At 44.2% G+C, this 23,105-nt stretch overlaps 2 protein-coding genes across 3 annotated transcripts in view; both read left to right on the top strand.

The window, feature by feature from the left end:
- LOC106572294 (phosphatidylinositol 3,4,5-trisphosphate-dependent Rac exchanger 1 protein) overlaps positions 1 to 15,305 on the top strand; it is a 107,924-nt gene extending 92,619 nt beyond the window's left edge. The window contains exons 27-40 of the mRNA XM_045696038.1: positions 4,186 to 4,274; positions 4,607 to 4,689; positions 5,278 to 5,368; positions 5,677 to 5,805; positions 5,930 to 5,971; positions 6,991 to 7,208; positions 8,015 to 8,117; positions 9,351 to 9,494; positions 10,752 to 10,866; positions 11,197 to 11,263; positions 11,840 to 12,015; positions 12,288 to 12,390; positions 12,950 to 13,017; positions 13,165 to 15,305. Coding sequence (XP_045551994.1) covers positions 4,186 to 4,274; positions 4,607 to 4,689; positions 5,278 to 5,368; positions 5,677 to 5,805; positions 5,930 to 5,971; positions 6,991 to 7,208; positions 8,015 to 8,117; positions 9,351 to 9,494; positions 10,752 to 10,866; positions 11,197 to 11,263; positions 11,840 to 12,015; positions 12,288 to 12,390; positions 12,950 to 13,017; positions 13,165 to 13,207 — 1,471 coding nt within the window. The 3' untranslated portion in view covers positions 13,208 to 15,305. The remainder of the gene's footprint in view (positions 1 to 4,185; positions 4,275 to 4,606; positions 4,690 to 5,277; positions 5,369 to 5,676; positions 5,806 to 5,929; positions 5,972 to 6,990; positions 7,209 to 8,014; positions 8,118 to 9,350; positions 9,495 to 10,751; positions 10,867 to 11,196; positions 11,264 to 11,839; positions 12,016 to 12,287; positions 12,391 to 12,949; positions 13,018 to 13,164) is intronic.
- Positions 15,306 to 18,801: 3,496 nt separating this feature from the next.
- The window catches only part of LOC106572183 (potassium voltage-gated channel subfamily KQT member 2), a 41,702-nt gene continuing 37,398 nt past the window's right edge, over positions 18,802 to 23,105 (top strand). For both annotated transcript variants that reach the window (XM_014146108.2, XM_014146110.2), the window contains exon 1: positions 18,802 to 19,293. In XM_014146108.2, coding sequence (XP_014001583.1) covers positions 18,998 to 19,293 — 296 coding nt within the window. In that variant the 5' untranslated portion in view covers positions 18,802 to 18,997. The remainder of the gene's footprint in view (positions 19,294 to 23,105) is intronic.

Here is a 23,105-nt window from a genome sequence, read left to right on the forward strand (position 1 = left end):
CTAAGGGCAAGCAATGCAGAAGCACACAATACAAATCACCATAATACTAAAAGTAGTGCAATGGGTTAAAAGGAGGAGGAGGTGATGGAGATTACCCCTAACCATGTTTAGATATGTCTTCATCCACTGTAATGGTTGAGGTTAGTATTGGGGGTAGGATTATCTGATTCTATTTCTGTGGTGGGCAATTACCTTGTGGGTGAAAGACAAAGGAGAGGTGTCACTTATCCAATGTGAACTCACAACAGGGTCCGTCATTCCAATGCTACTCTGTTTCCCTTAGGCACTGATCTTGGATCAGCTCCCGAGTGGCGCAGCGGTATAAGGCACTGCGTCTCAGTGCTAGAGGCGTCACTACAGACCCTGGTTCGATTCCAGGCTGTATCACAACCGGCCGTGATTGGGCGGCGCACAATTGGCCCAGCGGCGTCCGGCTTTTGCCGCGGTAGGCCGTCATTGTAAATAAGAATTTGTTCTTAACTGACTTGCCTAGTTAAATAAATAAATCATTTGAAATACTCTGTTGGCGCAAATGAGAATGTGCTCTCAGTTTCACCATGGTAAAATAAACATAGAAAACTGAATGTATAGTAAAAAAAAAAAAAAATGGGTGTTTCCCAATTCCGTGAGCCAGCTTCATGTGAAACCAACAACAAAGATCTCCCTCTATTTTTATTTCTATTTCCCACTGTGATGGCATCGGGTTCCTTCCGACTCTCCCAATAGGTTCCAGATGTGGGGAGTCGAGTCACACATCAACAAAAAAATCAGGAATAAGGAATCGGGGAGCTCAACATGAAATGTATTCCGTGATCTTGGTGATGTCACTGTGCTACCTCCTCGCTAGCTTGAGTTCATTCAGATGGTTGTTGGCAGCGGTGGTAGTGTCATTCAGGCACCGGTCCACGGCCTCCGCCCACGGCCTCCGCCCACGGCCTCCGCCCACTACCACCCACTAAGAGCAGTGGTCGGCTCCTGGCGAGAGTGCAGTGTGTAATAGAGGCTAAATGAGTAGCTTGCGCTTCTCTCTCTCTCTCTCTGTCCAGTCTGTCATTACAACAAGAACAGCATAGCAACTCCTTCTAGCCAACAGCCACCCACAGTACAGGGTCTAGTGAGCTCCCTCAGGTTGCATCTGCAGTGACACCCTATTCCCTATACAGTCCACTACTTTTGGCCAGACCCTCATGGGTTCTGGCCAGAATAAGTGCACTACACTGAGTGTGCAAAACATTAGGAACTCTTTCCATGACAGAGACTGACCAGGTGAAAGCCATGGTCCCTTATTGGTGTCACTTGTTAACTCAGTGTAGATGAAGGGGAGGAGACAGGTTAAAGACGGATTTTTAAGCCTTTAGACAATTGAGACATGGATTGTGTACGTGTGCCATTCAGGGTGAATGGGCAAGACAAAATATTGAAGTGCCTTATAACAGATTACTGTAGTAGGCGCCAGGCACACCGGTTTGAGTGTGTCAAGAACTGCAACAGTGCTGGGTTTTTCATGCTCAACAGTTTCCTGTTTGTATCAAGAATGGTCCACCACCCAAAGGACATCCAACCAACTTGACACAATTGTGGGAAGCATTGGAGTCAACATGTAACGCTTTCAACACCTTGTTAGAGTCCATGCCCCGACGAATTGAGGCTGTTCTGAGGGCAAAAGGGCTGCAACTCAATGTTAGGAAGGTGTTCCTAATGTTTTGTACACTGTGTATATGAGTCTTTCCAAAAGTAGTGCACTACATAGGGAATAGGGTGCTAACCTCGTCCCCAGGCTATCGCACAGAAGAGGCTGGGAACAAGATTTGCATTTAGCTTGTTAGTAGAAATATATGGAGAGGGTGCTATAGGTTTGATACTGGATGGGATGTGTTGTCCGGCTGTCCAATGTGCTCTAGGACTGTGCGAGAAGCACTTTATAAATGCATGACGTTCATGATGATTGGAGAGAAAGACACAACGATAGGTGGGGAGAGATGAAGAGAGGCAGACAAAGAAGGAAGGATAGGGTAAGGTGAAGGTCAACAGCAAAAGAATTGGGGAGAGTCTTGGAGAGGAAAATAGAGAGAGAGGACACCACAGTGAAAAGACGGTGAGTGAAAGGAGGAGGAGAGGAATGAGCAGATGGATGGGTGGACGCAGACAGAGAAAGAGGTAATTGTACACTCACCACCAGTCTGGTTTGTTTGTCTCTCAGACAGTCAGTCTCGTCACATCTGGTGAGGGTGGGCCGCTCCAAACCTGCCACGAGATGCGACTAAATTTAGAACCCTCTCCCAGGAGAACTTGTGTGAGTGTGCCTGAGTGTGACCGTGTGCGTGGAGGAGAGAATCAAAGCCAAAGCCCTGGGTGTATTACGTAAAGGTTGGCACTTCAGTCCCAGTTTGTCGGGGATGATCCAGCATCCCATTTAGAGACACAATAAGACGCGTACAATGTCAGAGACAAGACTCTGACTCACTAAGAACTCCCTAAGCCAGGGATGGGCAACTTTGATGGGGATGGGAGCCCAAAATGCTGAACTCATCATGAGGGGCTGCAGTTGCCTGCGGGTCTGCGTACCCACATGTGCGTACCGAGACTGGGAATCTAGTCAGGATCGAGGGAAAGATGAACGGAGCAAAGTACAGTGAGATCCTTGATGAAAACCTGCTCCAGTGCACTTAGGACCTCAGACTGGGGCGAAGGTTCACCTTCCAACAGGACAAGCACACAGCCAAGACAACACAGTGTGTTCAGGACAAGTCTCTGAATGTCCATGACGCTTGTAGCGTCATACCCAATAAGACTCGAGGCTGTAATCGCTGCCAAAGGTGCTTCAACAAAGTACTGTGTAAAGGGTCTGAATACTTATGTAAATGTGATATTCCAGTTTATTTATTTTTGCAATGATTTTGAAAAACCTGTTTTTGCTTTGTTGTTATGGGGTATTGTGTATAGATTGAATAAGGCTGTAACGTAACAAAATGTGGAAAAAGTCAGGGGGTCTGAATATTTTCCCAATGTACTGTACTTTTGTATATGTAGTGTATCTTAGTGAGACTAACAATCAATGGGGGCCCCCCGGACGGTAATTCAACCATGATTACTATTTTTAGATAACTGTCCACCAATCCCAAAAAAGAATTAGCAGACAGAAAAATATTAGAATTTATTATTTTTTGTTTGTTTGTGGAAATTGATCCGAGGGCCTTCAAAAGGGGGGGGCCCGCGGGTTGCCCCTCCCTGCATTATGCTGGAGTTGCATCCAGTTCACATTGTGGCCCTGTTTTGTTGCCGAGCTGGATGATTATAGGAATGCAAAACAAATCGATTATTTTAACGGGAAGCACGATGACAATGCTACTTCTGTCTCCTTAAGTTCGTATGATTCCGCATTTATATCGTAACGCCAAGACGTACACAGAAAACATTCACAAGAGTAGCTGTGTAATCTGCAATTTGCACACAGTAAATCTTCTCTGCGCTCACACTAATCATCTTTTTAAGGCCATACGTTGAAAATATCCAGCAAAGCCATAAAAAGCCATCCAAAGGCGTTTTAAGGCAAGATGAGACACATATCTAGCTATTAAAATGCATTGAAAATGTAGGGGTAATAGGAAGAGAATAAATCTTCAGCATTTAAAGGCGTAGTTCAGTGAATGTACATATGTTTTTCCTTACCATAAGGACAAGGAGTGACAGCAATCCACTCTTTGGTTTTGTTAAACTAGCCACTGACAACAAATGGAAACAAATTTCTAAATGTATATGTTTTTCGAACTAACCCTTTAAGGCAAAACTATATGTTAAATCTTTTGGGATGGTGGAGGCATCTCCTTTAATGTTTAACTATCATTTTTACTTCAACTTACCTGGTGTTTATTAATCAAATTCTTGTTTGGCACATTGGTGTAGCCACACGTTACAACAGTTCGGTGGAATGCATTTTAGTCACGCCAATGAAGTAAGATGATGTTGTTGTTTGTGAGAAGCATTTGATTACTGCTGTCTCTGACTATATATTTCATACAGTCAGTCGGATTATTTGACTGGATAATTACAAGACAGACTCCACATTTGAATTGTTATTTTTTCTGTAGGGAATGAACTCTGGTTTGTTATTCAACTTTCTCTCTCTGTGTCTCTCTCTCTGTGTCTCTCTCTGTGTGTATGAACTCCTGTCTGTGTGTGTTGCAGTGAATGTAACAGTAACAGGGATTCCGTCCTGTCATACACAAGTGTGCGTAGCAACAGCTCTTACCTGGGGAGTGACGAGATGGGTTCAGGTAAGAAACAGTTCATGAAGACTAGACTAAGATGTTCATACCCCTCGAGCATTAAAGATGCCACATTGGTTTGCCTTATGTGGGAGAATGTTCAGAATCTCCTTGTAAATGGTGTCCAGTTGATTCTTTTATTTATTTTTCTTTCGGTCTTTTTCTTTCTTTCCTTCCTTCCTTCCTTCTCTTCCTTCTTTCTTTCTTTCTTTCTTTCTTTCTTTCTTTCTTTCTTTCTTTCTTTCTTTCTTTCTTTCTTTCTTTCTTTCTTTCTTTCTTTCTTTCTTTCTTTCTTTCTTTCTTTCTTTCTTTCTTTCTTTCTTTCTTTCTTTCTTTCTCAGGTGATGAGCTGCCCTGTGACATGAGGATTCCCTCAGACAAGCAGGACAAGCTGCATGGCTGTCTGGAGCACCTTTTCAACCAGGTGCACAGTCTTTCCCACTATCCTCTGTGCGATCAGCTTCAATGGCTTTGCCAACCCACATCTCACTCAGTTTTTGTATGCCATGCTTTTAATGGTTAACATGGTGTTGTGTGTAATGTAAACACTGCTTGGCACTAATACCATACACATACATGCGCACACACACTTACACAGATGTTCTCTCTCTCTCTCTCTCACACACGTACTCGCTTTCTCTCTCTCTCTCTCTCTCTCTCTCTCTCTCTCTCTCTCTCTCTCTCTCTCTCTCTCTCTCTCTCTCTCTCTCTCTCTCTCTCTTCGCACACACACACAGCTTTTCCATTAGCCCTCAGAAACATTTGGCACAGATCATGTTTATCGTAATCAGTAGTAGTAATCATCTGCAGCACTTTGTTTTGCAATCTCTCTCCTCTCTTTGTCATCTTCCTCGCATCTCCTCTTACACATCTCATGCCCTTTGACCTCTCCCATACTCCCTGAGGGACACGACCATTTTGGCTACCGTCAATTACCTGGGCCCCAGTTTCCTGTTGTTGTTGAGGGACTGAGGCCAGACTCTGTCTGACTGGTTGTGACTGTCGTCTGCAGGTGGATTCCATCAATAGCCTGCTCAAAGGGCCCGTCATGACCAAGGCCTGCGAGGAAACCAAGCACTTTCACCCCGACCACACTCAGCCAGGTACCCACTACATTTAGTGTGTGTGAGTGTGTAAGGTATGCCTGAGTGCGTGTTTGTTTAGAGAGAGAGAGACTTGTCTGGGTATCACTGAGGTGTGTGTGTGTGTGTGTGTGTGTGTGTGTGTGTGTGTGTGTGTGTGTGTGTGTGTGTGTGTGTGTGTGTGTGTGTGTGTGTGTGTGTGTGTGTGTGTGTGTGTGTGTGTGTGTGTGTGTGTGTGTGTGTAATGGTGTTATACTGAAGAATTGTCCTACAATTTTATATTGCTAATTCATTGACTAAATCATTGACACGTCATGTTTTCTGAACAGAGTTCCGTCACACTGAGGATTGGACGGTACGCTGTCGCTACATCATTCACAAAAACATCCAGGAGGACCCTTGGAACCTGCCCAGCTCCATCAAGACACTGGTGGAGAGCCTACAGAGATTTGTGGATGGTCAGTAGAAAACGCACACGCACCATAAGCACACATGTAACACAGGCATCACACACACAAACGCATAGCTACAGCAGAAACACATGCGTATCACTTAGGTAATAAAATCCTCATTTTTCTGTAGATGGGAAGAACCAGCTGCTTCTGGCCCTGCTCAAATGTACAGGTAAGCCTTATGTCAGCCTTATCTGTGTGTGTATGTGTGTGTGTGTGTGTGTGTTCCCTTTGAAGTGTGCTGTGCCATATGGCAGTTTTTAATGGTCCCGTCCTCATGAATGAGTCAGTGTGAGAGCAGATTGTAAACCCCCCTGGCTATGTTTGATTAGAGTTTACAGACCACTCTGAGGTCAGTCGGGTTGATGGTAAGAACGGTTGATTAGAGTTTACAGACCACTCTGAGGCCAGTTGGGTTGATGGTAAGAACGGTTGATTAGAGTTTACAGACCACTCTGAGGTCAGTCGGGTTGATGGTAAGAACGGTTGATTAGAGTTTACAGACCACTCTGAGGTCAGTCGGGTTGATGGTAAGAACGGTTGATTAGAGTTTACAGACCACTCTGAGGCCAGTTGGGTTGATGGTAAGAACGGTTGATTAGAGTTTACAGACCACTCTGAGGTCAGTCGGGTTGATGGTAAGAACGGTTGTCAAAAGCCTGTCAACCGCCCGTCTCGCGCTCTCTTTCCCCTTTTTTTTACCCTTCCCACCTCTCTCTCACTCTAGAATGTTCTTTTTTAATTACTCCCTTCCTCTTACCTCTCTTCCACCGACCTATCTCTCACCTCTTTCCATTATTCTCCTCTGTGCTCCTCCCTCTAGTCACTAGGAAAATACCCTGTATAGTGTTTGTACGTTGCTGATTTTGTAAATGTCTTGTAAGAAGTTAGTAAAGCAAATTTCTCTGAAAATAAGATGCTTATCTTATTTTCCCCTTCCCCCCGAGTGGCGCAGCGGTCTAAGGCACTGCATCTCAGTGCTAGAGGCGTCAGTACAGAACCTGGTTAGATTCCAGGCTGTATCACAACCGGCCGTAATTGGGGATCCCATAGGGCGGCGCACAATTGGCCCAGCGTCGTCTGGGTTAGGGTTTGGCCGGAGTAGGCCGTCATTGTAAATAAGAATTTGTTCTTAACTGACTTGCCTAGTTAAGTAAAGGTTAAAAAAACAAATCCTCCTCCCCACCCCAGACACGGCTCTGCAGCTGCGGCGGGACGTGATCTTCTGCCAGAGCGCGGCGGGTGCCGTGTGCACGCTGGCCGAGCAGCTCCTGGCGGCACTGCGTGCACGCTTCAACAACGCCGGCGAGTACGAGGAGGACAGCAAGGAGACGAGCCGCAAGTGGCTGGAACAGGCGGCCGCCATTGGCGTGCTGCTCAACTTCCAGGCCTCACTGGCACCCCACGTGGTAAGAGACGGATACCGTAAAGCAGGGCTCCTCAACCCTGTTCCTGGAGAGCTACCGTCTTGTAGGTTTTCGCTTCTACCCTGATCTAGCGCACCTGGTTCTAATGGCTAGCTGGTTGATAAGCTGAAACTGGGGTTGGAGTGATGACCTACAGGAGGGTAGCACTACAGGAACAGGGCTGTCGAGCCCTGCTGCTTAAACAAACACTTTAAACCTTTACTGATGTGATTTATTTGCCTTTGGAAAATCAGCAGACTTGGGTCATAATAGTTGAGTTGTGCTTGATTACATTTAACCAATAATATGAAACCGTTTTATATCTATTCGAACTTTTGTATTACTCCATTGAGGTCAAAATACCCATTTTTTCATAGATGTTTTATCTCCAGTAAAAACATTTTTTAAAAAGACACATTAAAAACAAAATTCAAAACGCCAATAGAGCAATGTCCCATAGGCATACAAACACCAATGTAGAGATGTCTAGCCATCTAGGAATCATCAATAGAATAGTATAAGGGTTTAACTATAATGGCTCTGTACTGTGTTGATCCAGAAAGAAGGGTGCCATTGACTGAGTCCTCTTTCCACACTCCGCTGTCTCCATTGGCTGCTAAGTCCCCGGCTCATATTCACTAAGAGTCTGAGTGCTGATCTAGGATCAGGTCCCCACTGTCCGTACAATCGTCTTTATTATAATCTAAAAGGAAAAACTGATTCTATATCAACACTCCTAATCTGAGACGCTTTGTGAATACGGCCCCTGGCCTGTTAGCTGAGCTTTTTGGTTTCTCTCTACTGTGTAGAAGGAGGAGAGGACGATGCTGGAGGATACCAAGGCGGCCCTGTTGGACCTGGACAAAGTCACTGTGTTCTTCCGCCAGCTGGAGGATGAATGCCTGGTCGCAAGTAAGTAGACCCTTTCCCATAGCAACCACATATTTTCTTAGCAACGGTGGCCAGTCGACGGAGTTGTAAAGTGGTGTTTACGTGTGGCGGTTGGACACACACCTTGGATGTCAACCACAACAAAGGGCTTTGTTACCGTAGACCCAGAGTTTTTTCCCCGTCATACAATTGCAGCTTAATTTCAATGAAACACCTCGGTCAAACCCAGCTTCGCTGAAAGACTTGTACTTTCCAGTCTGTTCCTTTTCAAGGACCGCAATATGGTGAGCCGAGATTGCTGCTTTAAGCAAGCACATCAGTTGCATTTCACATTTTGGGGGAGAAAGCCGCGGATTAACCAGGGATGTACTATTCTAGGTTACTGCTCAGCAGTAAGAATAACGGTATACACACACACACCCCCTTCCTCCCTCCTTTAAAAACCTTTTTACACTGAAATCGCTTTTTGGAAAACATTCCCACTTCAGCAGAATGGCGCGGCCTAGCTAACTACTGTAGCGCGGTGCAGCGGCCGTTGCTTAGGCAGTCAGTCTGTTTGTGGCTGCGAGCTCGTCTGACGGTATTGATTTGATAAAAGCCTGTTCAGCAAGCCCCCCCCCCTTACTATAGGTTAATCAGAGCCATGTGTAAAGCATTACAGAGAGGAAGGGTTAATCTAAACCATCACACTCAATCCAAAAGGATTATGGGTAGATGGTCTTCAGGAGGCAATGTGCTGACCTCACAGGGGGGTTGTGTTGTTCTTAGGGTTTCCCCCATAGCTTTGGATGGTGTTGGCGGGCCACTGAAGCAAGAATCCATACCGATGCCGCCTATGTCTGATTAACTACAAACCCATCGAATGAAATATGTAATGGATCGGTGGATGTTGCCGAGTATAGAACGCAGAGTACGAATGTTGTATTCGTGTAACGGGATTTAAATGCAACATTCTGATCGCTGTTATCTGTAAGTAAATCGTCGTGCAACGTCAATCAGCGGTCCAGTGTGTACTAGTCACCTCATGCCTAAGTGAAGGGAAAAGCAACCAGGGCCCGTATTTATCAAGCGTCTAAGAGTAGGTGTGCTGATCTAGGATCAGCTCCTCCCTGTCCATAATAATCGGCTTCTGTTATGATCTAAAGGGCCAAACTGATCAGCGCTCTGCCTTTTTAGACGGTTAATAAATACAGGCACAGAACTCTATGAACTCATTTAACATTAAGCCAAACTAAGCTGTGTTGTGTTCCCCAGACACGCCGGTGTGTTACCACGTGGAGGGCAGCCGGCAGGCCCTAAAGGTCACCCTGTATCTGGACAGCTGCCACTTCAGTGAGCTCCCCACGCGCTTGCAGAACGGGGGCAGCCTCAAACTGCACACCGTGCTCTTCACCAGGGGTGAGTAGGAACAGCCCTCTAGTCTACCTCCACGCAAAGCTGGCTGAACTCAATTGAGTCGACTCGAGTCAAATCATCACCGAATCAAAGTTAGCTGAATTCATCTGAGTGCAGTTGGATTGTCATCAAATCCTAATTGAATCACAGGTCGCTGAATTGAATTGAGTCGAGTCAAGTCAAATGGCATTGGATGGAATTTGATGAAATGCACTAAGCAAATGTTAAGGAAATATGTTGCAGGTTAACAAATACACAGATCTTCACAATGCAGAGGCATTTACCCCATCAATTTGCTATCATCTTGAATATGCACACAGAGTTGCAGATACAGTAGAAATTAGATGTATAGAACAATTTCTTCATATATTCACCTGTAACGTTCCGGAGAAGTCCTGCCAACCTCTCGGTCTACACAATGATCATGTCTGCATCCCAAATGAGCACAAAAGTAATCTACCGTATAGGGAATAGGGGGCTGTTTGGGATTTAGCCCCATATATCTATAATAATTTACAGTACATTAACAGAGGGCATTGAATCAGTATCTCTTAATCCCGTTCTCCTAACTGATTAGGTGCTAAACGCCAGCGTGAAAGTGGCTATAGAGTTTCACCAACAAAATACTAATTCTAGAGGATTTGCTCTATATTTACCATTTACGTTGTCGTAACTACCATTTGAATAACGGACTGTGTAAGTATAACCGGGAAATGTATTCTGTGCTTATCTAGCCACTCCCCCTCTATTCTTTCACTGCGACGCTCTTTCGACCTGCACCGGGTCAGTATATGTGGCTGGAATTATGCTTGATTCCCTGTGCTAGGGAACCATTCATTTTCCATACACGTGCCAATTGGGACAATAACCCTGTAGGGAAGGCTCACATTGTTAAGTGGCTGCCTCAAAGAAGAAGCCTGTGATGAAATGTGATACTGTACTGCAGTCAGAGAACTAGGAATAAACGGTCTGTTAGCCCCACCTACAGGCCGCTTCTATGGAATACAGTTGTTGAATTAAATACAGATTCACTTGTCAGAGACAGACTTTAGTAGAGCTGTCACTTTCAGGTGTGAAATATTATCGATGTGTAGGTCACAATGTGGTTACTTGTCCCACATACACGCAAACCTGCTGAGCGCGGGTCATAGAATGTGAGCGCGGGTCATAGAATGTGAGCGCGGGTCATAGAATCTACGTTTATGTGTGGGTGGGTGGGTGTACTGTGTTGTTAATGTGTTACCTCTGTCCCATGGTCAGCCCTGGAGAGGCCAGAGGGAGTGTCCCAACAGGACTGTGTGTCCATGGAGGAGTTCCAGCAGCGCACCAACGCCGTCTCACTCGAGAAGGTTAAAGCCTACTACCGAAAACTCAGGTAGAAATCTACACACTTTGTATACAGTCATATTCATTGTACTACCCACTTACATAGTCAAACCCAGGTTGTCACCTACACACCTGACATATGGTAATATGTATTGTACTACCCACCACTGTATTGTACTACCCACCACTGTATTGTACTACCCACCACTGTATTGTACTACCTACAAAGTTTATTCCTATGCTGATTTAGTTTGGCTACTGTATTAGCTGTAGAAATGGACTTTTGTCTGAAGTTTTTACAGAGTAAATAGACTATCAACAGGTCATTTAATTGGTCAATAGTGTTCATATTGAATGATAACTCATTGTGTTCTAACAGGGCTTTTTACCTGGAGAAGTCAAATCTACCCACTGACTCTAACACCACGGCTATGAAGATAGACCAGGTAAACAGAAATCAAAATGGCTCTCTGTTTACAAACAAGCTCAAGGGCAATACTTATTTATTTAAAAAAATGTATTACCCTTTTTCTCCCCAATTTTGCGGTATCCAATTGGTAGTTACAGTTTTGTCTCATCGCTGCAACTCCCATATGGACTCGGGAGAGGCGAAGGTTGAGAGCTGTGCGTCCTCTGAAACACAACCCAACCAAGCCGCACTGCTTCTTGACACAATGCCCACTTAACCCAGCCACACCAATGTGTCGGAGGAAACACCGTACACACCTGGCGACCGTGTCAGCGTGCACTGCGCCCGGCCCGCCACAGGACATCCCTGCCGGCCAAACCCTCTCCTAACCCGGACGACGCTGGGCCAAAAGTGCGCCGCTCCATGGGTCTCCCGGTCGCGGCTGGCTGCAAAAGAGCCTGGATTCGAACCCAGAATCTCTAGTGGCACAGCTAGCACTGCGATGCAGTGCCTTAGACCACTGCGCCACTCGGGAGGCCCAGGGGCAGTACTTTGAAAGGAAAGTTGGAGTACACCTTTAAGATTTTAACCCCTAAACCCCTGTCCCCCCCAGCTCCTACGACCCCTCAACACCCTGGATGACCTATGTCGCCTGATGCACTCGTACCTGAATGTGCGTCCCAACGCAGCGGGCCACCTGTCGGGCGTCAGCGTGCTCTGTGTGTCCTCGGAGCTGTGCAACCGCCTGGGCGCCTGCCACATCACCATGTGTGCCACCGGCATGCAAAGGTCAGTCATTTGAACTTGAAAGTGACGCATAAGGGCTGACAGTTTACGTGTCAACTTGAGCAAACACTCATGAATATCTATGCATTGCTGTGTCGGATGTATTGCTTAAACATGCATTATGCAACATATGCCTTACCCACTTCAAAACGGTGTATTTTCAACCCCTTCTCCTATTAGCCTCCACACAGCAGCCTTTACATAACACTGTACTCTCATGACACATAGTTAAAACACCGTTGACCTCCTAACCTCTGACCTTTTGTGTTGAGTAGGTGCACCCTGAGCGTGACCCTGGAGCAGGCCATGATCCTGGCGCGGAACCACAGCCTCATGCCCCGCTGCATCATGCAGACCATGGACATCATGAGGAAACAGGTGCCCTAAACACACCCTTCAGCGCTTTACATCCTTAGCAACAGATCTCGGACCTGGGTTGTATTCGTTAGGGCACAACGTAACAAAACATTTTGCAATGGAAACTGAATGTTTCTTATAGGACAAATTCAGGTAGTCCCTCCCTGTTTCAGTCCGTTTTCTTCCATTTCGTGCATAATAATTACAACCCAGATCTCTCTCTATCCCCTTGCTAATCTTTAATGGAAACTGAACATGAAAGGAGGCAACTTCCACCTACTGTATACCATAGCCTTACCAAGCAGTACCGAAGTGGCAAACAAGACTTCACTTTTAACCTTGGTTAATTCTAAAACATTCACTACATACGATGCAGTGGAACGGGTCCATTTAGTTTACACATAGTCGTTTTTCACCAATAAGTGTGCGTCGTTCTTAACCTAATGGCATTAAGTAGGAATACAACTTTAGGTACGCTGTCTGAGCAGATAGATGATTTGGGTACAGTAGCTAGAACTATGTGGGCACTTGTCCTCAGTCTAAATATGTAAACATTGTCTCACCCTCTCTTCTCTGATAGGGCACCAGGGTAGAGATCTCGGCTAAAAACCTGAAAGTGATGGACCAGATGCCACCCGCAGCCCCAAGGTACAGACAATAGTTACAAAGTAGTTTGAAAGTACTAACCTGGTTCCAGATCTGTTTGTGCTGTAGGGTTCGACAGCACAAACGGGTCTGAAAGCAGGCTACGCTAAGTCCAGATCTTAATTTCTTATTTTTCCTCCTTTCCCACAGGCTCTTCAAGTTGTGTCTACCACCACAAGACGGAGATCTATAAAAGAAAGGGGTGCTGTGTTTTTATTCCTAGTAGAGCAATTTATTTTGTATTAGCAATATACTGAAGCCTCGGTGACTAGAGATCATGGATGAATGGGTAAGGTAGAATGGGGCAGGAGGGTAAACAGGGAGCTCTCTGCTCTGCTCTCCCATCCAGGAGTCATAGACATAAGGCCAAACCCTTGTGTGGTACCCCCCACCCCCCCAACCATGTCCCCGAATGGAACATTCCAGCACAGAAACATCAAGAGTCTGGATCCCACAGGGTCCGTGGTGTCCTGTATAGCACCCCCCCCCCCAACGAACCCCTCCTCTGTGACATGATACTGCTGTCACTGACCTGGTAACCCATTGTTGGGAACCTAGAGAGGAGTGTGGGGATGGTGACATCAGACAAGACATGACCTAACAAAAATATGTCCGCCACCACGACAATGCTCACACCGGGCTATTATTAACTGGATTAACGCAAAAACCGCTTGTAGCAGACCTTCTTCTTTATCCACTTTGCCTTGGACTGCAACACCAGTGTGTGGTATCTCCGTCAGACAGCGTGTCTGGTATTGTAGCTAGGAACAGGAGGCACTGCATCAAGGAGGAGAGAAGGGTGAAATGATAGGGATGGATGGAAAGATGGATGGTATGGGCTGCCCTTTGCCTTAGCCCCCCTTGCATGCGGCGAATGTGCAATTACTGTAGGCTAGTGTGAGTACTGTATTACTGCACTATGAAGCATAGTGATTTATTGTATTACTCAATAATATCAGGTATTCAAGAATTGAAAGCATTCCAGCCTACGCATCATACAGTATTTAATGGAGCAATGGCATGCCATGTTTTTTTTAAAGAACTCCTCATCTATTTTTTTATGTTTTGATTTTGTCTTTGTCATTTCCTCGGGAGTTTGATCTGTTGACAAGTGTTAAAATGCAGGGAGTTTTGTTAAAAATGAATAGGAAGGAGAGTTTTAATCTGAGTCGGGGAAACAAGCTAACTTTATCTAATCTCAGAGTTTTTTTTTGTGTTTTCCAATCTGCATCCCGAGTCAACAGGTTGGAATTTTTTAAGCCTTTTAAAGTATTAATATATATTCAGTAATATTAATAGTGGGAGATTGCCTCCTGTTGACCCAGCCAACTCACAAGACCTCTTTGCGATTTGATTTTAATGTTTCGATGTTTAAATGAGCACAAGGACTCATCCAATTACTCTGAAGTGTTAGCACAAAGTACTGTAAACCGTCCCGAGGATGACGACAACAAAGGGATCAGTGAAGTTAACTCTTGATAAACAGTAGCATTATTTTATTGAAGATGTTATATTTCTTGTACATACTTACTGTAACCAATGTCTGTGTCGGAGAAAATAGAATATGGTCTATATCTATGCCATTGGCAGCAGAGTTAATGCTATAATTTAAATGTGATTATTTTTATGGACATAATATAGTATGTAAAACGTTTGACCTTTTTGGGGTATTCATATTGTACATTTGGACAGGGCCGAATTTTGGTGTCGCGTATATATCCACACTGACGACGTTGTTGACCGTTAAAATGGCTCCACTTTCGTTTTAGCTTGGTTTGTATCTGTGTCGAGATGCTGCACTCTGACTAGTTGCTCTCAGCCCTTGTTATTTATTTAGAAGCTCTTGTCAGGTCCCAGTTGAGGAGGGTCATATTCATTAGGCACCAAATGTGTAAAAAATATGGCACCCAATGTTGAAAAAAATAAGTAAGTAAAACAGGAAGGGACTACCTGGACTTGTCCAATTCGAAACGCTTACTTTTGTTTTCTGTTGCAAAACATTTATTTTTTTATGTTTTCTGAACACACCCAGGTTTAAATTCTCTTTTTTTGGTGTTGGCATAGCTATCATTAAGTGATCAATTATTAAATTGTTCCACTCTTACCAGTTCACCTATTGATAGAAATGTAACATTTACTTGTTTTAATTTCTCATCGCTGTACATACTTTATTTGCAATTTTATGTTGCCTGAAAATAATTGTACAAATACATTTTTGAATATTTCTTTCTAAAAGTACCATTGTAAATTGAACTTTAACAAGCTAGTAAAATAAAATGCTATTCACAAAACATTGTTGTATTCTAAGAAGTATTGAGGTACCCACACAGTTTCTTAATTCCAGGGAAATACATTGATACTATATATGACTGTAAAAATAAGTGTTACCCCAAAATGTGACCCACCTTTCTGTTAAGCTGACTTTTTTTCTTAGGGGACCCTCCCAAGAACACCTTCAGGCTCCATAATCATGGAGTCCACCACTTATTGCATTTAAACCAGTTGTGTGAGTGAAGGTCCATCATTGGCTTACAGGCCAGGTGTAGGTGGTGGTTTAGTAGTGGGTGCACCATGGTGGTTGTGGTTGATTGTGTTCTAATTCCTACTCTGTGGTCTCGCCCTGGTGTTTATGATGATGATGATGATGGAAATATAGACACGTACACACAGAGAGACACCGTCACATCTTCACTCTTGCATATGTGTAAGATTCTGTTTTGGATCAATCCTCTTGAATGATGTGAAATGGAAACACGGATGCCATGTTGGGTTGCTTTGTACAGTCGTGGCCAAAAGTTTTGAGAATGACACAAATATGAATTTTCACAAAGTCTGCTGCCGCAGTGTCTAGATATTTTTGTCAGATGTTACTATGGAATACTGAAGTATAACTACAAGAATTTCATAAGTGTCAAAGGCTTTTATTGACAACTACATGAAGTTGATGCAAAAAGCCAATATTTGCAGTGTTGACCCGTCTTTTTCAAGACCTCTGCAATTCGCCCTGGCATGCTGTCAATTAAGTTCTGGGCCACATCCTGACTGATGGCAGCACATTCTTGCATAATCAATGCATGGAGTTTGTCAGAATTTGTGGGGTTTTGTTTGTCCACCCGCCTCTTGAATATTGACCACAAGTTCTCAATGGGATTAAGATCTGGGGAGTTTCCTGGCCATGGACCCAAAATATCGATGTTTGTTCCCCGAGCCATTTAGTTATCACTTTTGCCTTATGGCAAGGTGCTCCATCATGCTGGAAAAGACATTGTTCGTCACCAAACTGTTCCTGGATGGTTGGGAGAAGTTGGTACCATTCTTTATTCATGGCTGTGTTCTTAGACAAAATTGTGAGTGAGCCCACTCCCTTGGCTGAGAAGCAACCCCACACATGAATGGTCTCAGGATGCTTTACTGTTGGCATGACACAGGACTGATGGTAGCGCTCACCTTGTCTTCTCCGGACAAGCTTTTATCCGGATGCCCCAAACAATCGGAAAGGGGATTCGTCAGAGAAATGACTTTACCCCAGCCCTCAGCAGTCCAATCCCTGTACCTTTTGCAGAATATCAGTCTGTCCATGATGTTTTTCCTGGAGAGAAGTGGCTTCTTTGCTGCCCTTCTTGACACCAGGCCATCCTCCAAAAGTCTTCTCCTCACTGTGCGTGCAGATCCCCCTGTGCGTGCCCCGATCCCACAGCTGAATCAACTTTAGGATACGGTCATGGCGCTTGCTGGACTTTCTTGGGTGCCCTGAAGCCTTCTTCACAACAATTGAACCGCTCTCCTTGAAGTTCTTGATGATCCGATAAATGGTTGATTTAGGTGCAATCTTACTGGCAGCAATATCCTTGCCTGTGAAGCCATTTTTGTGCAAAGCAATGATGACACGCGTGTTTCCTTGCAGGTAACCATGGATGACAGAGGAAGAACAATGATTCCAAGCACCACCATCCTTTTGAAGCTTCCAGTCTGTTATTCGTACTCAATCAGCATGACAGAGTGATCTCCAGCCTTGTCCTCGTCAACACTCACACCTGTGTTAACGAGAGAATCACTGACATGATGTCAGCTAGTCCTTTTGTGGCAGGGCTGAAATGCAGTGGAAATGTTTTTGGGGGATTCAGTTCCTTTGCATGGCAAAGAGGGACTTTGCAATTCATCTGATTGCTCTTCATAACATTCTGGAGTATATGTAAATTGCCATCATACAAACTGAGGCAGCAGACTTTGTGAAAATTAATATTTGTGTCATTCTCAAAACTTTTGGCCACGCCTGTACATTGATTTTACACAGCCATTTTCTATCTGAGGGAAGTCTAATTGCTCTCTGTCCAACTGCCCCTATCACCACTTCTACCATCAGGCCTGTCTCTAGAAGGCTTCCAGTCTTCCATACAGGGGCCCTCCTAGACTTAACTTAATAAGATATTCAGGGAAGGGAGCCTTATTGCTGTAGCATGTATCCGTTACGCCCAATCCCAACTGTGAACATGACAGGGAAGCAACATACAGGATGATTAGGTTTGTTTCCATTATCTTGACTAAGGAAGACTTTGCATTACCTGTGTGCAAGATATAATGAAAGCCTGAGGCTACGCTCTCCCCTGTCATAACTTGAAGGGAGTGTTGACTGAGGAGAAATACTTGAATGATGGCAAAGAGGGATATTGGAATGAATCATTTTAGAATTTCTTAACAATCCATTGAGGCCTCTGTACTTGCGTACAGGAATCTTGTTTACAACTTAGAACTTGCAGATTTAAAGTCTAAGGTCATCCTAAACCATCCATTTGCCAGTTTTTCCACTCAAAATGGCTTTATTACAGACAGAAATACTTCTCAGTTACATCAGCTGTCCGGGTTGCTGGTCTCAGACCATCCTGCAGGTGAAGAACGCCAGATGTGGAGGTCCTGGGCTGGCGTGGTTGCAGATGGTCTGCGATTGTGAGGCAGGTTAGACGTAATGCCAAATTCTCTAAAACAACGTTGGAGGCAGCTTATGGTAGAGAAATAAACATTCAATTCTCTAGCAACAGCTCTGGTGGACATTCCTGCACTCAGCATGCCAATTGCCTACGCCCTCAAAACTTGAGACATCTGTGGCATTGTGTTGTGTGACTAAACTGCACATTTTATAGTGGCCTTTTATTGTGTGGCATATCAATAAGCTGATCAGTCAAATGTATTTATAAAGCCCTTTTTACGTCAGCCGAAGTCACAAAGTGCTATACAGAAACCCACCCTAAAACCCCAAACAGCAAGCAATGCAGATGTAGAAGCACGGTGGATAGAAAAAACTCCCTAGAAAGGCAGGAACCTAAGAAGACATCTCGAGAGGAACCAGGCTCTGAGGGGTGAAACAGCATGATCATTACACAGGTACACCTCGTGCTGGGGAAAATAAAAGACCACTCTAAAATGTGCAGTTTTGTCACACAACACAATGCCACAGATGTCTCAAGGTGCACCTGTGTAATGACCATGCTGTTTAACAATCTTTTTGATATGCCACATCTGTCAGGTGGATGGATTATCTTGGCAAAGGAGAAATGCTCACTAACAGGGATGTAAACAAATCTCTGCACAAAATTTGAGAGCAATAAGCTTTTTGTGTGTATGGAAAATTGAGGATGTTTTATTTCAGCTGATGAAACATGGGGTCAACACTTTACATGTTGCGTTTATATTTTTGTTCAGTATATATATATATATATATAATAATTTAGCTTAGGCCTACGTGTATAGATTGTTAAATATTTAAAGCGCATTTCCCCCTACCCAGGCTTGTCAGATGGCCGGAAGGAGCTGAGAGAGAAGCCTATACAGTATAGGCTACACATTGCAGATTCGCAATCGCATGGACATTGCAATTGCTATTCCAGAGGGACACCGACTGTACTTACGAGCACACACAACACTCACCAGTGATGCTACCCCGCAACGAGATTGAAAACTCCCGGTTTGAGTCACCTCGACTTTAGAAATGGTGCAGAAAAATGTTAACGGTGGGGTTTACCCAACTCAAGCCGGAGAGAAGAAGCACAAAGTCGGCTTTGTCGGATTGGACCCCGGGGCTCCCGAATCTAGCAGGGACGGGGCGCAGCTGATTGCGGGCTCGGAAAGCACAAAGCGGACCAGTATCCTATGCAGACGGAGGTCCAGTGCCATAAGAGGTGGGAGAACGCCGAAGAAAAACCCCAGCTATAGGAAACTACAAAATTTTCTATATAATGCACTTGAAAGACCGCGGGGATGGGCGTTTATTTACCACGCTTATGTGTAAGTATACCAAGCCACTCGGATATGGAACTCAGCATAGAGGCTAGACAAGCATGATTAATATTATGTGGCCCCGAATGTAGTGCCATAGGTTGGGGTAAGACATATCATGCGTAGCTATTTGGGGTGTGAAGTTGGACTTGTAGCCATTGTTCTTCAGTGATGCGTTTTCTGCAGATAAAAAAAAAGGGTTGAGCAGGAGTAGACTAGTGTGAATCACCACCACCACAGCCCTTATCTGCATAGGGAAACAATATTTAGGCTAACCCACCCCCTGCATAACGTCCATGCAATCATTCACATGCATAGCAGGCCTATTTGCCAACTTTGTGCCAAACCTTTAGTAACCCCCCCAATTGGCGCTCCTTTTCTCTTTCAGCACCTTTGCCTGATGGACAGCTCCCGTGCGGCGTCGATACTTTAACTAATTGACGTTGCAGTCATTCATAGTCAGGCGGGCCAACACATACACACACGCTTTTCGATACTAAGCAACACTGTATCAGGAAATATGCATGACAACCGTATCAACCAAAAAAAGTATATTGCCAAATGTATTAGACTAACGCGCAAGCAAGTCATTGTCTCTGAGTCATTCAAATTGATCAGTGTAGTTAAGAGGGCGTCCAGCACCCTGGGACTTCACTGCCGAGGCTCTAGCTAAAATCCGATACATTGTACAGGCCTAATGAGCGATTGTGATGGCATGAAGTTGCTCTGCACCTTTACTGCTTAATTTGTTTGTAGACCTATTTTATGAAGAGCCAGCTTTGTTGTGTAGTAGGCCTACGTGCTGAAATTGGAACAAAGCTAGGAAATCTGTGTACAAATCTCAGAAATTGAATACCCCAAAATTTGCCTCGAGTCAAAATACACTTACAGTAGCCTAACTGAGTCTTGCCTGTTGGGGTTGTCGTCAACCGTTAATAATGGGATACTGTAACAGCTACTCAAAGCTCAGCCCTCATTTGACCCTGGGTAGCTTTTGGGGGTCATCATTGAAACTAGCTGCTAGTGGGTAGTAGACTCGTAGAGGATCATCTAACCTAGACAATGCCTTACTTCCATGTAGTAAGCTGTCATCTTATATGATAAGGATGTAGCCTATAGGCATGTGATATATTACCAATGCTTCCAATCAAATTCTCTTTTAGACAGGATCTATGCTGCTGGCACATCGTGCTTGTGTCAAAGGCAACCCACACACGCCACGATGGCAGGTTAAATAGGCTGTTGAATTCTAATCGCATGACTGCTGTGGAAGCCCGAAAGCCCATAGTGAAAATGCAGTGGACCTCCTAGCAAGATGGTATCAAGGCACCTGTGAATGTATACACGGTATCCACCCTCTCAAAATGGGAGCTAGTAAAGCAACTACAGCTCTGCTTCTATCCCATTTGTGGGCTTGCCGTGATGCATCATTTAAACCATCCACCTCATTTAATCTATTTAATCCTGTTTTACGTTCAGGCCAGCTGATTTATAAAACTGGCATGTGCTGACTTCAGTCGAATCTTGCCCTCCTGCAAGGTTTTTCGATCACATCTCGAAATGCAGAGATGGCACTTTGTCTTGTTTTCCATCTTCTTCTTCCAGGAGCTGAAGCAAAACTTTGCTCATATTTGTGTCGGCTAGCCAGCTGCATGCTGGTCTTGATGTACAATCTAGAAATGTTAGGCTCGGTCTATGGTCTTATTTGGATTGTATGTGTGAAGGATCAATACCTGGAAGTGGTATTCTCTCTCTCACTCCCTCTTTCTCTCTTGTGCGCTCTCTCTGAGGACATCTTACCTCCTCTTCTATCCTGTCAGTGTTCCAACATCAGTCAAAGCGAAAACAAGAGAGGGCTTGTCCATTTAAACAACAAATTCTACACTGTGCCCCATTTCTCAACCAGGAGAGTGTCAGTCAAGGGATAGTCCATGGGCACTGCATGTCAAGAACTGTATATGTACAGTTGAAGTCGTAAGTTTACATGCACCTTAGCTAAATACATTTAAACTCAGTTTTTCACAATTCCTGACATTTAATACTAGTAACAATTCCCTGTCTTAGGTCAGTTAGGATCACCACTTTATTTTAAGAATTTGAAATGTCAGAATAATAGTAGAGATGATTTATTTCAGCTTTTATTTTTTTCATCACATTCCCAGTGGGTCAGAAGTTTACAAACACTCAATTAGTATTTGGTAGCATTGCCTTTAAATTATTTAACTTGGGTCAAATGTTTCAAGTAGCCTTCCACAAGCTTCCCACAATAAGTTGGATGAATTTTGGCCCATTCCTCCTGAGAGAGCTGGTGTAACTGAGTCAGGTTTGTAGGCCTCCTTGCTCACACACGCTTTTTCAGTTCTACCCACAAATGTTCTATGGGATTGAGGTCAGGGCTTTGTGATGGCCACTCCAATACCTTGACTTTGTTGTCCTTAAGCCATTTTGACACAACTTTGGAAGTATGCTTGGGGTTTTTGTCCATTTGGAAGACCCAATTGCGACCAAGCTTTAACTTCCTGACTGATGTCTTGATGTTGCTTCAATATATCCACATAATTTTCCTGCCTCATGATGCCATCTATTTTGTGAAGTGCACCAGTCCCTCCTGCAGCAAAGCACCCCCACAACATGATGCTGCCACCCCCGTGCTTCACGGTTGGTATGGTGTTCTTCGGCTTGCAAGCGTCCCCCTTCTTCCTCCAAACCTAACGATGGTCATTATGGCCAAACAGTTCTATTTTTGTTTCATCAGATCAAAAAGTACTATCTTTGTCCCCATGTCCAGTTGCAAACCGTAGTCTGTCTTTTTTATGGCGGTTTTGGAGCAGTGGCTTCGACCTTGCTGAGCGGCCTTTCAGGTTATGTCGATATAGGACTCGTTTTACTGTGGATATAGGTATTTTGTACCTGTTTCCTCCAGCATCTTCACAAGGTCCTTTGATGTTGTTCTGGGATTGATTTGCACTGTTCGCACCAAAGTACGTTCATCTCTAGGAGACAGAACGCGTCTCCTTCCTGAGCGGAATGACGGCTGCGTGGTCCCATGGTTTTTATATTTGCGTACTATTGTTTGTACAGATGAACATGGTACCTTCAGGTGTTTTGGAAATTGCTCCCAAGGATGAACCAGACTTCTGGAGGTCTACAATTGTTTTTCTGAGGTCTTGGCTGATTTCTTTTGATTTTCCCATGATGTCAAGCAAAGAGGCAATGAGTTTGAAGGTAGGCCTTGAAATACATCCACATGTACACCTCCAATTGACTCAAATGATGTCAATTTGCATATCAGAAGCTTCTAAAGCCATGACATCATTTTCTGGAATTTTCCAAGCTTTTTAAAGGCACAGTCAACTTAGTGTATGTAAACTTCTGACCCACAGGAATTGTGATACAGTGATTTATAAGTGAAATAGTCTGTCTGTTAACAATTGTTGGAAAAGTTACTTGTGTCATGCACAAAGTAGATGTCCTTACCGACTTGCCAAAACTATAGTTTGTTAACAAGACATTTGTGGAGTGGTTGAAAAACGAGTTTTAATGACTCCAACCCAAGTTTATGTAAACTTCCGATTTCAACAGTACCTTCCAAAATCTCCTGTGTATTTCTATGGGCAGGTAACTTTTTCAAACACAGAACATGAGCATTAGCTGTAGCTTTTGAGCATCTCATTTGAGTCTGTTCAATCTAGCCTAGAAGCAGCTACAGTTACAATGTCGGCACAATGATATTATGTTTATACAATACTCTTGAACACATAAACCTTATCAGTTGGCATCTGTGTAGTAAAATGAAATATTCACCTTCTTTAAAGCAGTAT

This window comes from Salmo salar, chromosome ssa15 (genome assembly GCF_905237065.1).
Source record: "Salmo salar chromosome ssa15, Ssal_v3.1, whole genome shotgun sequence".
NCBI classification, from domain to species: Eukaryota; Metazoa; Chordata; class Actinopteri; order Salmoniformes; family Salmonidae; genus Salmo; species Salmo salar.